This window comes from Terrapene carolina, unplaced genomic scaffold, assembly GCF_002925995.2.
Source record: "Terrapene carolina triunguis isolate 2854851 unplaced genomic scaffold, T_m_triunguis-2.0 Scaffold517, whole genome shotgun sequence".
Lineage (NCBI taxonomy): Eukaryota > Metazoa > Chordata > Testudines > Emydidae > Terrapene > Terrapene triunguis.
In genome coordinates this window covers 5,796,696-5,809,919 of record NW_020664868.1, presented here as the reverse complement: position 1 = coordinate 5,809,919, position 13,224 = coordinate 5,796,696, and the positions used below count along the sequence as shown (strand labels likewise).

Genomic DNA, 13,224 nt, shown 5'->3' with positions numbered 1-13,224 from the left:
CTTGTGCTCCTTGGCTATGTCCTGTGCATTTTTAGGAGCCATTCCCGGTCCGGGGAGCGCTATCGCCGGAGCGGCCGAGCGGGGAGACACTGGAGTAGCAGTCGGAGCAGCAGGAGTCCTAGCGATTCACGAAGCCGCAGCAGATCAGCTTCTCCAGCAAGAGAGAAACTGCTGAGGCCTGCCGCTTCCCCAGCCGTGGGGGAGAAACTGAAAAAGTGAGTGAGGGAAGGCCCCCCCGTTCTAGCTCTTCCCCTGGCCTCCCTTCTGCATGTTGTTTGGCCTTGAGCCCTGCAACAGAAGGGGCTTCTCCTGCCCCTGCCCTGGGGAGCGCTGGCACCCGGCGGCGTGGGTACGGGAAGGAGACTAATGCCGAGCTCTGTGTGAGCTGCCTGGTCTGCCCGTGTCTGAGGGGGGAGGTTAGTGCTGGGCCTCTCACGCTCCCAGACAAGGACATTGCGGCCCATCTGCTCCACAGAGCTTCTGATCACAGCTCTTTTCCCCCTCTAGGGCTGACACTGCTGGTGGTAAAGAGACAGGAGCTGCCAAAGTCAGTAAGAATTTAACCTCACGTGTTTAATTCACATCACTGCAGAACAAACTAAGGGACCCTGTAGTTCACGGGAGTGAGGAGATGCAGGGACTTGTCTGAATGAAAGGCTCCTTGACTGCGTTTGAAACCCAAGTCCCCTGTCCCTGGGCTGGAAATCCTGCGGCCTCTCCTCAAGGTGCAGGCCCGCCAAGCCCAGTAGCTCCTTAGAACTGAGAATGGATGGCAGCCGGCATAGGCAAGTGCCAGCAACCCTGCCTCCGGGCGAGGGGGTTAACGGAGCAGTCTCAGCTCTGAGTGACTGACAGGTGGGGATGGGTTTCGGGTCACTGTCCCTTTCGCTGAATTCCTGGGAACAGAAGACATCTTCCCTTCTGGCTCCACAAAGACCCAGGTCCGCTGGGTAGTAGCCAGTCCATAGTGTGGGGGGTGGGGCTGGCCTGTAAGGGGGCTAACCCAGATCCCCCACCTTCAGTGACCCCTGTAAGCAGATGAATCTATATCCTCTATTGCACTGACCAAGCTAGAATGCAAAGGTGCCAAGCTTTGGGACTATTGCCATCCCTGAAAACCAGCCTGGTGCGTCAGTCCCCCTGGCGGCTTCACACCCACCCCTCCCTCGCCAGCTGCGCTCTCCAGACCCTGTTGGTCTGGGGCGTGGGCTGCTCTGCAGCGAGTTCCGTGTGACTGTGCTCCCGCTGCCTGCCTGGGTGCAGGTGCACAGAGCAGTAAACAAAGCGCCGCAAAGAGGAGCTTTGGGAGACTCGTTGAGGGGAGAAGGTGCTTTGAGCTGCCAAGGGGGCTGGGGCCAGGACACACCCTCCCTTCCCAGCTGTTCGGTTCCTGGAACAAACCTCCTGGTGCTTTCGGACTCCGGGCCTCGCAGCTGTGGGATCCCTACATCATTCTGGGGCCTGCTGCCTGTTCCCGGGCAGCAGGTTGGAGCGGCTTGACCCAGGGTTAGGCTCCTGATCTAAAGCATGGCCCTCCCAGCCTGCCTGGCCCTGACTCCAGGAGCCCCTGGGAAGGAGTTCCAGATATGGAGGGAGAGGTGCTGGATTGGAAGCAGGGGGCCCTGCTGTACTCTGCAAGGCCATTTCATGGCCAAGTCAGCCCGCAATGCAGAGAGGCGCTCTGTGTTCTGTTGACCCTTGTGTCCTTGAGATCCCGAAGAGGAAGGGAAAGCAGGCTCACTGCATTCCTACCTGGGATCCAGGTGCGCACTGGCTCTCCAGGAATGGGCAGCAGGGTGTTGGCTTCCCTCCATGTGTCTGGGAAGGAGTGGCACCCAATGAACTCCTGATGGTCTAGATCCCAAGGCTGGGCCCCTAGGGAAGCAAGGTGCCTGTGTGGGGGTGTGCAGTGGGATTCTCTGCAGAGCAAGGGAGGGAGTGCCCTTGGGCTTACCCTGGCATCCCTCTGCCTGCCGCTCTGCAGGTCATCTCCAAGCCACCACCACCATGGGGAGCCTTTGTGTGACCCTTAAGGCTCAGGCTGTCAGATGGACGCTGTCTGTCAGAAAGGAGCAAGCGAGGGGTGTATATAGGCCAGGCGCCTTCTTGGTATGATTTGAATGTGGGGAGCTGGTTCTAGCCCCAAGGCAATTGTCAAACATGTTTTCTTGTCTGCTTAATACACTGGGCTAATCGATCAAATTTGCTAAAGCACTGGGGAAATGTCAATCAACATGACTGACAGCCAACAGCAGCAATCCACATGCTCAGTCTGGGTGGACTAACTTCTCGCATTCAGAGAATCAGACTCGGGGACGAGCTTCTGCACTTCCGCCAGTGGGCTAATGGAGGTGAAGCCCTGGCCAGCCTGGCCCTCCATGAATGGAGCGGGGCTAGGGTGGCCAGGGCTCCCCAGCCTTGCAGGTGTTAGGCACATTCTTCCTTGGCTAGAATCCCTGTGAGAGATCCATGCTGTCCCCAGAGACGTGGAGCTGGGTTCTCTCTGATCCTACCTGTGCTAACTCTTGGTGCCAATGGTCAGGAGAGCGCTAGGCTGAGCATAGCAGTGACATAGCTGGCCATGAGCCCCAGGGTTTCCCTTAGCTGGTATTGAAAGGCCCCTGGAGTATTGCTGGTGCTGGTCTCCTCCCGGCTGCATGAACAGGCGTGGCTGGCTGGGCTGAGTTCCTCCAGTCCCCAAGCCCTTCTTGTGGCTGTTAGAGGAGCAGCAGCCTCTGCCCAGCTCCCATCTATGCTAGAACCAACTGGAGAGTGGCCCTTGGCCCCTCCTTTGGGTGCCCCTGCGTGCCTGTGAGTGGGTCCCTGCTGGCCTAAGTTGAGTTGCGTATTCTCACCAGTGAAGCCTCTTGTTTCTGGCTGCCTGCTCACAGGGCAGCTCCCCAGAGCTGAGAGGCCCAGCTTGGCACACAGCCTGAGAGTGCTCCCAGAAAAAGTCAGAAAAGTACATTGTCCTCCCCCTCGCCCACCTTGGAGTGATGTAAATGCAGTGTCCAGTCAGGCCAGGGACCCGGGCACCATTGCAGGCAGCTCCAAGGAGAGCCCTCTTCAGTGCACCGCTGCAGCCAGGAGAGCAAACCAGGGGCTAGGGTGCAAAGGTTGGGATAGAGATTAACAGGGGTGCAGACTGGGTGCAGCATTGGTCACCCCATCTCACACCGGATACCCTAGAACAGGAGGTTCAGAGGAGAGGGGGGGCTTGATCACAGTCTACAAGTACCTGTGTGGGGAACAAATATTTAATAACTGGCTCTTCCATCTAGCGGCGAAAGGTCTAACACGATCCGATGGCTGGAGGTTGAAGCTAGACAAAGTCAGACTGGCACAGTGAGAGTCATTATCCATTGGAACAACTTACCAGCGGTCATGGTGGATTCTCCATCCCTGGCAACTTTTAAATCAAGATTGGATGGTTTTCCAAAAGCACTGCCCTAGGAATTATTTTGGGGCCGTTCCCTGGCCTGGGTTATACACAATGGTCCCTTCTGGCCTTGGAATCTACAAATCTGAAACAATGGTCAAAGGCCTAGAAAAACTCTTGGCTGGAGGGAGTGAAAAGATTTGGCTTTTTTCCCTTAGGGTATGTCTACACTGCAGTTGGAAGTGGGATTGCAGCATGTGTCGATATGCCTGAGGTAGATTTGATCTAGCTACCTTGGACCCTAGGAGCCGCTGGCCTACGCCTCCACCCCTTCTGCTGTGACTTCAGTGCTATTGTTACTCAAGCTAGTTTTGATCAAGTTCAATCAAAGCTATCTCGAGTATGTCTACAATCTTACCTCCTGGCTGTAGGGTAGACACTCCTCTAGAGGAGGTGAATCAGAGGCAACAGGAGAAAGTCTATGAATGACTGACGGGTCGAGAAGGGAGATGGGGAGCGTTTCCCTGCCTCACCGCATTAGAAGGGAACATTCCCTGAAATTAGAAGGTGAAAATCCAGAACTGATGAAGACCTCCACAGACTGACTCTCGTATTTTATTCAGAAGGAACTCATTGACATAGGATATTGCTGAGGCCAAAAACTTGGCAAGCTGCAGTGAGGGACTGGCTGTTTCTGTGGCTGACCAGAATATCCCGAGTTACTCTAGTCAACGCAACACAGAACATTGGAAGTGGGTGGAGAGTCTCCTTCAAGGCCTAACCCAGTCTCTAGGTGTCAAGGATCAGGACGAGACCTGCCGGGGCAGGTTGCTCCCTCATCTGTCTGCTGCAGGGTTTCCTGTCTTTTCCTCTGAGGCATCTGGTGTAGGAGATGCCCTCCTCGGCAAGAGTGCCTCCGGATCTGATCCTGTCTGGCAGTGCCGATGTCCCTGGGCCTTCCCTTAACACGTCTCTGTTTAACTTTCCTTGTAGCCAAAGCTGACTCCGCAGGAGAAGCTGAAGTTGCGAATGCAGAAGGCTCTCAACAGGCAGTGTAAGCAGGACCAGTTTCATCATGCAGTTCACTTGCCGCTCTGGCCTGGCCTTGTGGCAGCTGCTTAAAATCTCTCTCTCTGTCTCTCTCAGTTAAAGCTGACAAAAAGGCAGCACAAGAGAAGATGATGCAACAGGAACATGAAAGGCAGGTGTGTGACCCAGCTGCACCCTGACACGGGTCTGTCTCTAACCACTAGGCTGCGCCACTACTCCCATTTCACACCCCTGGGTGAAGTGTCTGGCTGTTTGGAATGGCCTCCCCCTGCAGACCCCTCTGCCTGGATAGGAGCGCTCATGGATGTGTTACCCGGGAGCAGAGCTAGCATCCACAGCGGTGGTCCAGGGACTCAATAGGCAGGGGTGGGGAGTGAAGTCAGGGGAGCACTGCTGTGCTGAGGGGAGTGTGTGTGTTTTGGGGTTCACACTGAGCTTGGGAGGCTATGCCTCAGCCGAGCTCTGAAGGGCTCTGCCCACAGAATGAATGTGTAGCAGCTGCCTCTTGAGGGCACCTCGCTGCCTGTGCATGACCCGTGGCGCTTGGCTGATCCGTGCCTCTCTCTTTTAGGAGCGAGAAGACGAGCTGCGAGCCATGGCCCGGAAGATCCGAATGAAGTAAACTCTCTTGCTTCCCCTGTTGTTCTCTGGGCGTGTTCTCTGCAGGTTGTGCGCTAAGCCCTCTTGTTTCTCTGCAGGGAGAGAGAGCGGCGAGAGAAGGAGCGGGAAGAATGGGAAAGGCAGTACAGCAGGCAGAGCCGCTCCCCGTCCCCACGATACAGTGAGTAACTGCTGCTTGGCACCGCCCTGGCAAGTGACTCCTGTGCTGTCAGAGAGAGGGGCAGACACAGACCGGGGGGCAGGGAGTGTGATGGGTTCGGTCACAAAGACCCCCTTGGGACTGTCACCTGAGTTGCTGAAATTACCTCCAAGCCCATTTTTCCTTCCAGCCTGGGTCTCTAGAACCCTGCCTTGTTGAGCCAGACACATTAGCCTGCTGCAACACAGACCCAGGATCTGGACCACACCCCCAGAGCTGCAGGCTTTAAGTGAAAACCACTCAGCAGGTTGCTTGTCTCTAGAACCCAGACACCCAGCTCCCAATGGGATCCAAACCCCAAATAAATCCGTTTTACTCTGTATAAAGCTTATACAGGGTAAACTCATAAATTGTCCGCCCTCTATAACACTGATAGAGAGAGATGCACAGCTGTTTGCTCCCACGGGTATTAATCACTTACTCTGGGTTTACTAATTAATAAAATCAAGTTTGTTATAAAAAGTAGGATTCAAGTGGTTTCAAGTAATAACAGACAGAACAAAGTAAGTCACCAAGCAAAATAAAGCAAAAACACGAAGTCTAAACCTAATACATTAAGAAACTGATTACAGGTAAATCTCACCCTCAGAGATGTTCCAATAAGCTTCTTTCACAGACTAGACTCCTTCCTAGTCTGGGCCCAGTCCTTTCCCCGGTACAGTCCTTGTTAGTTCCAGCAGGCATCTCAGGTGGTAACTAGGGGTTTTCTCATGACTGGCCTCTTTTGTTCTGCTACGCCCCCTTTCATAGCATTGGCACAAGGTGGGAATCTTTTTGTCTCTCTGGGTCCCCATCCCTCCTTCTAAATGGAAAAGTACCAGTTTTAAGATGGATTTTAGTATCATGTGACGTGGTCACACGATCTGTCCTGTGAGATCGCAGCCTCCATTCTTCCTGGGCTGGCCCACACATACACAGGAAGGTTTGCAAGTAAACAGAGCCATTTACAGGTCATTGACTCTGAAGCACCCTTAATGGCTTCCACTTAATATGTTTACATCAGTAATACAAGTTGATATCTTATTCTCCTAACTCCAGACATAGAAATAATACATGCAAACAAATAGGATGAACACACCCAGTAGATAAGCTTTTTAACGATACCTTAAAAGAGACCTCTTGCGTAAAGCATATTCCAGTTACATCATATTCACACTCATAAGCCTATTTTCATAAAGCATATGGAGTCCAGTGTCACAGGGAGCAGCTGCTGTTTGGGAGCTCGCTGTCTGCAGAACTGGAGAGAGAGCTGCTCCTTGCTCCAGCATTCACTGTGATGGTGCTGCAGTGGCCATGAGCTAGGCTGGGAGGCGACTCAGTGCTACATGTGTCCAGCAGATGTCGCTCTTCATCCTCAGCATGTGCTCTGGATACTGGCTGGGTTCCCAGAGATTAGGGCCTAAATCTTCAGACGTGGCCAGTGATTTTGAGGCCAGTGGGAGACACCTCCCCCCTACTCCCAGTACCCTCGAGATCAGTCTCCTGCAGTCCCTCAGAGCAGCCTCTTCAGGGGTCCAGGTATGTGTGAGGGGGAAGCGTGGGGTGTGTGTGTGTGGTTCTGGGGAACAGTGCCATTCGGGTAGCGTCCAGCCTCACTAATGGCTTATGCCCCTGGAGGGCCTGTACCCCAGTGGGAGCTGGCTGTACCCAGGGCTTCCCTTTTCGCCAGGGGTTAAGAACATAAGAGCGGCCGTACCGGATCAGACCAAAGGTCCATCTAGCCCAGTAGCCTGTCTTCCGACAGTGGCCAATGCTTGCAGGGTCAGGCCTGTACCATTCAGTACGTCCTTTTCCCCAGAGCAGTTGGCTGATCTCCCTATCAGCCAGCTGCTTCCCGGTTAGTCTCCAATTGCTGAACTGGATGGCTCATGCTTGACTGCGCCGTTTACTAACTGTTAAGAGAATTTCAGAGCGTACGTAGCATTTTTTCTACTAAGGGTATGTCTACACTACGAGGGTAATTCGATTTTACTTAAATCGAATATGTGGAATCGATATTGCAAAGTCGAACGTGTGTGTCCACACTAAGGACAGTAATTCGACTTTGTGAGTCCACACTAACGGGGCGAGCGTCGATATTGGAAGCGGTGCACTGTGGGCAGCTATCCCACAGTTCCCGCAGTCCCCGCTGCCCATCGGAATTCTGGGTCGAGCCGCCAATGCCTTCTGGGTAAAAAAAATTTGTCGTCATCCGTCTGTCACTAACGCCCTCCCTCCCTCCATGAAAGCGCCGGCGGGAAATCAGTTCGCGCACTTTTCTGGTCAGTGACAGCGCGGACGCCACAGCACTGCGATCATGGATCACGCTGCGACCATCGCTGCACTTGTGGCCGTTCTCAACACCTCGCAGCTTATCATACACCTTTCCCTGAGGCAGATGCAGAGAAATCGGGCGAGGAGGCTACGGCACCGCCGTGAGAGCCTGAAGTCGGAGAGTGGCACAGAGCTGTCAGAAACCACGAGCCCCAGCGCCCAGGACATCACGGTGGCAATGGGGCATGTGGATTTTGTTGAACGGCGATTCTGGGCCCGGGAAACAAGCACGGACTGGTGGGACCGTATAGTGCTTCAGGTCTGGGATGAATCCCAGTGGCTGCGAAACTTTCGCATGCGGAAGGGGACTTTCCTCGAACTTTGTGAGTTGCTGTCCCCTGCCCTGAAGCGCAAGGACACCCGCATGCGAGCAGCCCTCACTGTCCAGAAGCGAGTGGCCATAGCCCTCTGGAAGCTTGCAACGCCGGACAGCTACCGGTCAGTCGCGAACCACTTTGGTGTGGGCAAATCTACCGTGGGGGTTGTTGTCATGCAAGTAGCCAAGGCAATCGTGAAGGTACTGCTCCCAAAGGTAGTGACCCTGGGAAACGCGCAGGTCATCATAGATGGCTTTGCCGCGATGGGATTCCCAAACTGCGGTGGGGCTATCGATGGGACTCACATCCCTATCCTGGGACCGGACCACCAGGCCAGCCAGTACATCAATAGAAAGGGCTACTTTTCAATGGTGCTGCAAGCACTGGTGGACCATCGGGGACGGTTTACAAACATCTACGTCGGATGGCCGGGCAAGGTTCATGACGCTCGCGTGTTCAGGAACTCTGGTCTGTTTAGACGGCTGCAGGAAGGTATTTACTTCCCAGACCACAAAATAACTCTTGGGGATGTGGAGATGCCTACAGTCATCCTCGGGGACCCAGCCTACCCGCTAATGCCCTGGCTCATGAAGCCCTATACTGGCGCCCTGGACACAGAAAAAGAACTGTTCAACTACCGGCTGAGCAAGTGCAGAATGGTGGTGGAGTGTGCTTTTGGCCGTCTCAAAGGGAGATGGAGAAGCTTACTGACTCGCTGTGATCTCAGTGAAACCAATATCCCCATCGTTATTGCAGCTTGCTGTGTGCTCCACAATCTGTGTGAGAGCAAGGGGGAGACCTTTATGGCGGGGTGGGAGGTTGAGGCAAATAGCCTGGCTGCTGATTACGTCCAGCCAGACAGCCGGGCCATTAGAAGATCCCAGCGGCACGCCCTGTGCATCCGGGAGGCTTTGAAAGCTAGGTTCCTGAGTGAGCAGGGCAACCAGTGACTTTTCAGTTTGTGGACAGAAAAGCTGAACCTGCCCCCGTTTCTTTACCCAGTTCATTTTGACTATCCTCTCCAGTTACATACCCCCTTCACCCCCTTCCCCTTCCCAAAAAATAAAATCATTTCGATTTTGTTAATGAACACCGTTGTCTGTGTTGCTGTTTTCGCGGGAATATTTTAAACCGGGGACGCAGACTGTGGCGGGGGGCGGGTTCAGTGTTCTGATGCAAATGATGCTTCTAAACTCCCGGAATGCCAGGCTCCGCACTGGTGGACTGGTTATTTCAATGGAGAACATGAAAAACACCTCCCAGACTGACCAGGGTAACCAGTGACTGCACTGTGTATGTGTCCTGATGCTGGACCTGACACCGCCTCTGTACCCTGCTAAAGGTCACTGTCCTGCCCAATTACCAAGCCCCTTCCCCCCCTCCAGACAGACTCTCCCTCAAAAGAACCTGACTGAAACAGTAATGGAGAGAAACAAACATTTTATTGCGAACCAGACATGAAACGTGGGGGGTGAAACTTGGACGGGGGCTTGTGTGAGGTGGGTAGGAAAGGACTTATGAAATTTTGGGGAATGTCAGCCTTCTAGTGCTAGAGCAGTCTGCAGGGGTTGACTGAAAGTTTTAACGGCCCTTGCCGCCCCTCCTTCTTTGGAGTTTGGGTGAGGGTGGTGTGGGACTTGGTGGCGGGTGAGGGCGGTTACAGATAGACTGCAGCGGGGCTCTGTCCTCCTGCCTCCGGTCTTGCAGAACATCCACAAGGCGCCGGAGCGTGTCCGTTTGCTCCCTCATTAGTCCAAGCAGCTTTTCAGTAGCCTGTTGGTCCTCCTGACGCCACCTCTCCTCCCGTTCCATGACTGCTCGGTGCATTTGTGACAAGTTCTCCCTCCACTGTGTCTGCTGGGCTGCCTGGGCTCGGGAGCATCCCATTAGTTCTGAGAACATGTCTTCACGCGTCTTCTTCTTCCTCCGCCTAATCTGCGCTAGCCTCTGGGAGTGTGCTGACAGGCTGGGTTGGGAGACAGTCGCAGATGTGTCTGTGTGAATTGTGAAAAGGGAGTGAATTCCTGAGACAGATAAATGAAATTGTATACAAAGAACCTAGTCTTTCTCTGTGAACAAGACCATGCACTGCACCTCTCACATGCGCACTCAGGACAAGGTCGAATTTTCGGCCGTCGCCTTCAGTGCCTGTGGACTTGCGGAGGTCTTGGAGTGATCTGAGAAGCGTGGCTGGAGACCTGAACTTCTGGAGCGGGCAATAATGGTAAGCCGCAGACTTGTGGCTGCTTAAAACTCCAGCAGTAGCACTGGCCTCCTTTCACATTGAAAGCAATGCCAGTCTCTGCTGCCAGCAATCAGGACAGCATCAACTCTGCCCCTGTCCCACCCCCTCGCGGCTGTCCCAGGGAAAGATCCCTGTATGCTGCCCCTCTCCCTCCACCGCGTGGCTGTAAAGCAGTCCCAATACTAACATTCCCCTCCCTAATTCAAAGCAGGGCGTCATGAGCGACATCACCCTTCTGAGGATCCCGGACACCCAGAGAGAACGCATGCTGCGGGAAAGCATGCAGAAACCGGGGCCGTATGCCGCCATGCTATGTCGGGCCATGATCCCGGAGTACTTGATTGTGGCGTGGAGGGGGCATGTCTGCTACCACGGAGGGCCCACTAAGATCGCCCTACCCCGGAACCTGATCAACAGGCTTGAGCTCTACCTCCACGAGACCTACGAGGAGTTCTCCTACGAGGATTTCTCGTCGATCCCCGGCCACATTGACCGGATTTTCGCGTAGGTGCACTGGGACTATGGAGTGGAGCGTCTTGGGCCTGGGAATCATGGAGTAACGGACATTGTGAAAATTTTTTAAAACACTTGGGACTAAATTGAGAAGAGCCTAAGACAGAGAAATCATGAAAACCCATTTGTTACCTTTGTAAATATTCCTGTTTTGTACCTGATTATTTTTTTACTAGTTTACAGAACTTTTATAAATGTACATTGTTAATAGTATAAATATTACCGTTCTGTTTTAAATAAATGTTTACATGTTTACAGCACTTACTGCTTGATCCTTCCCCTGATTCTGTGTCCGGGGTAAGGGATGGGGACGGTTGGTACGGGATCTCGGTAAGGGTGATGAAGAGCTCCTGGCTGTCGGGGAAATCAGCGGTGCCAGCGCTGTCGACTGCCTCGTCCTCCTCATCTCCTTCTTCATCTTCCCCGTCCGCTGTCATGTCCGACGAGGAACCGGCCGCGGACATGATCCCATCCTCGGAGTCCACGGTCAGGGGTGGGGTAGTGGTGGCGGCCGCTCCCAGGATGGAATGCAGTGCCTCGTAGAAACGGGATGTGTGGGGCTGGGATCCGGAGCGTCCGTTAGCCTCTTTGGTTTTTTGGTAGCCTTGTCTCAGCTCCTTGATTTTCACGCGGCACTGCGTTGCATCCCGGCTGTAGCCTCTCTCTGCCATGGCTTTGGAGATCTTCTCGTAGATCTTAGCATTCCTTCTTTTGGAGCGCAGCTCTGAAAGCACGGACTCATCGCCCCACACTGCGATGAGATCCAAGACTTCCCGATCAGTCCATGCTGGGGCCCTCTTTCTATTAGATTGCACGGCCATCTCTGCTGGAGAGCTCTGCATAGTTGCCACTGCTGCTGAGCTCCCCTCGATGTCCAAAGAGGAACTGAGATTCAAACTGCCCAGACAGGAAAATGAAAATGAATTCAAATTTTCCCGGGGGTGTGGCTGGTCAGAGCATCCGAGCTCTGACTGCAGTCCAGAGCGTCAACAGAGTGGTGCACTGTGGGATAGCTCCCGGAGCTATTACCGTCGATTTCCATCCACACCTAGCCTAATTCGATATGGCCATGTCGAATTTAGCGCTAATCCTCTCGTTGGGGAGGATTACAGAAATCGATTTAAAGAGAGCTTTATGTCGAACTAAATGGCTTCCTGGTGTGGACGGGTGCAGGGTTAATTCGATATAACGGCGCTAAAGTCGACATAAAAGCCTAGTGTAGACCAGGCCTAAGATGCGTCACTCTTAAAATGCTCATCTCTTCTGAGAGACATGAGTCCAGGGCGTCGTTAACATCCGTTCTGAAGTCACGTGGGAGCTTCTGGGAATCCCACCCTGAGATGCCTAAATATAGGCTGAAGGGTCTCACTTTAGGCTTCTACTTCTGAAAATATTGGCCTGTGTATTTAAAAAAAAAAAAAAAAAAAAAAAAAAAACTTCTTCGAGATGTGTTGCTAATGTCCATTCTAATTAGGTGCGTGCACGGCAGCCGGAAGATTTTTCCCCTAGCGGTGTCCGTCGGGTTGGCCTGGGCGTCCCCTGCAGTTGCACCTTTATGGCGCTCAATATAGGGCCCTGCCGACCTGCAATCCCATAAGTTCCTTCTTACTGCCAGTGGCGGTTAGCCAGAACGTCTTTAGCTCTTGCTTTGGCAAGCGCCTCCACTCTTGCAATGTCTTTTTGTAAATTGTGTATATAGTTATCATAGTTGTTGTGGTAAGTTAGGTAGTTTCTTTGCTACGTTTTATTTTGGGAGTACCCCTCCCCCCAACGCTCTCCTGGCACTAGGGCATGCCTCGGTCCCTGGGTTTTAAAGCCTGCGAGGACTGTGGCAAGTCTATGCCCAGGAGCAACCCGCACACTTTCTCTGAAGTGTTTGGGGGAGAGAGAGCCATCAGAAGGAGCGCTGCAAGATTTGCAGGGGGTTTTGCCCCAGAACCCTTAAAGACTGGGACCAGTGTCTCAAGATCCTCCTGATGGAGGCTGCGCTCCACCCTCAATCGGACCCTGGCTTGGCAGAGCCGACCCCGAGCACATTCTCATCGGTGTGGAGTGCACCGGCGCCGAGGAAGGACTCTTTGAGAGACCCTCTGCACCACCCTGGCTCCGCCCACAAGGCCTCGACACAGGCAGGCACCGATCTCCGTCTCCGGTGCCCCAAAAGAAGAGGAGGCCGGAGAGGAGCCGCTCTCCTCCAGCTAAGCCCAAGGAGCAGTTGGCTGTGAGACCCGCGTCGGGCCATGCCACCTTGGCCTCACTGCCAACCCGGGTCGCACCAACTCCTTCCCCCACGGGGATCCAGTCGAATCCGGACCCTCATCGCTCACCAGCCAGTCACAGCTGAGAGCTGCAGCTCCCCCCCACAACAGAGGTGTTTGAGGCGGCAAGGGACCTGCTGGAACTTACAGCGCCGTCCTCCCCTCCAAGGAGGGACAAATCACCAGGGCCAGTTCGACCCTCGGTGCTGTTGAGGGGCAAGCTGGCAACAATGGGGCAGCAATCACCATTTCCTGCGTGTTGTTCCCCAGCACCAGCTACCCATGCGGGGGAACCGCGCCGGTCCCCCGGCACCGATCACTGGCACCAA

General features: G+C 53.9%; 2 protein-coding genes across 4 annotated transcripts in view; one reads left to right on the top strand and one right to left on the bottom strand.

The window, feature by feature from the left end:
* The window catches only part of LOC112107877 (zinc finger protein 271-like), an 879,239-nt gene that overhangs the window by 313,272 nt on the left and 552,743 nt on the right, over positions 1–13,224 (bottom strand). The window lies entirely within an intron of this gene.
* CLASRP (CLK4 associating serine/arginine rich protein) overlaps positions 1–13,224 on the top strand; it is a 48,299-nt gene that overhangs the window by 28,789 nt on the left and 6,286 nt on the right. The window contains exons 16-21 of one of the 3 annotated variants that reach the window (XM_026658878.1): positions 36–215; positions 508–547; positions 4,373–4,433; positions 4,526–4,584; positions 5,001–5,047; positions 5,128–5,210. In XM_026658878.1, coding sequence (XP_026514663.1) covers positions 36–215; positions 508–547; positions 4,373–4,433; positions 4,526–4,584; positions 5,001–5,047; positions 5,128–5,210 — 470 coding nt within the window. Of the gene's footprint in view, positions 1–35; positions 216–507; positions 552–4,372; positions 4,438–4,525; positions 4,585–5,000; positions 5,048–5,127; positions 5,211–13,224 lie in introns of those variants that run through there. The other 2 variants (XR_003370145.1, XM_029913186.1) reach the window with 2 other exon arrangements.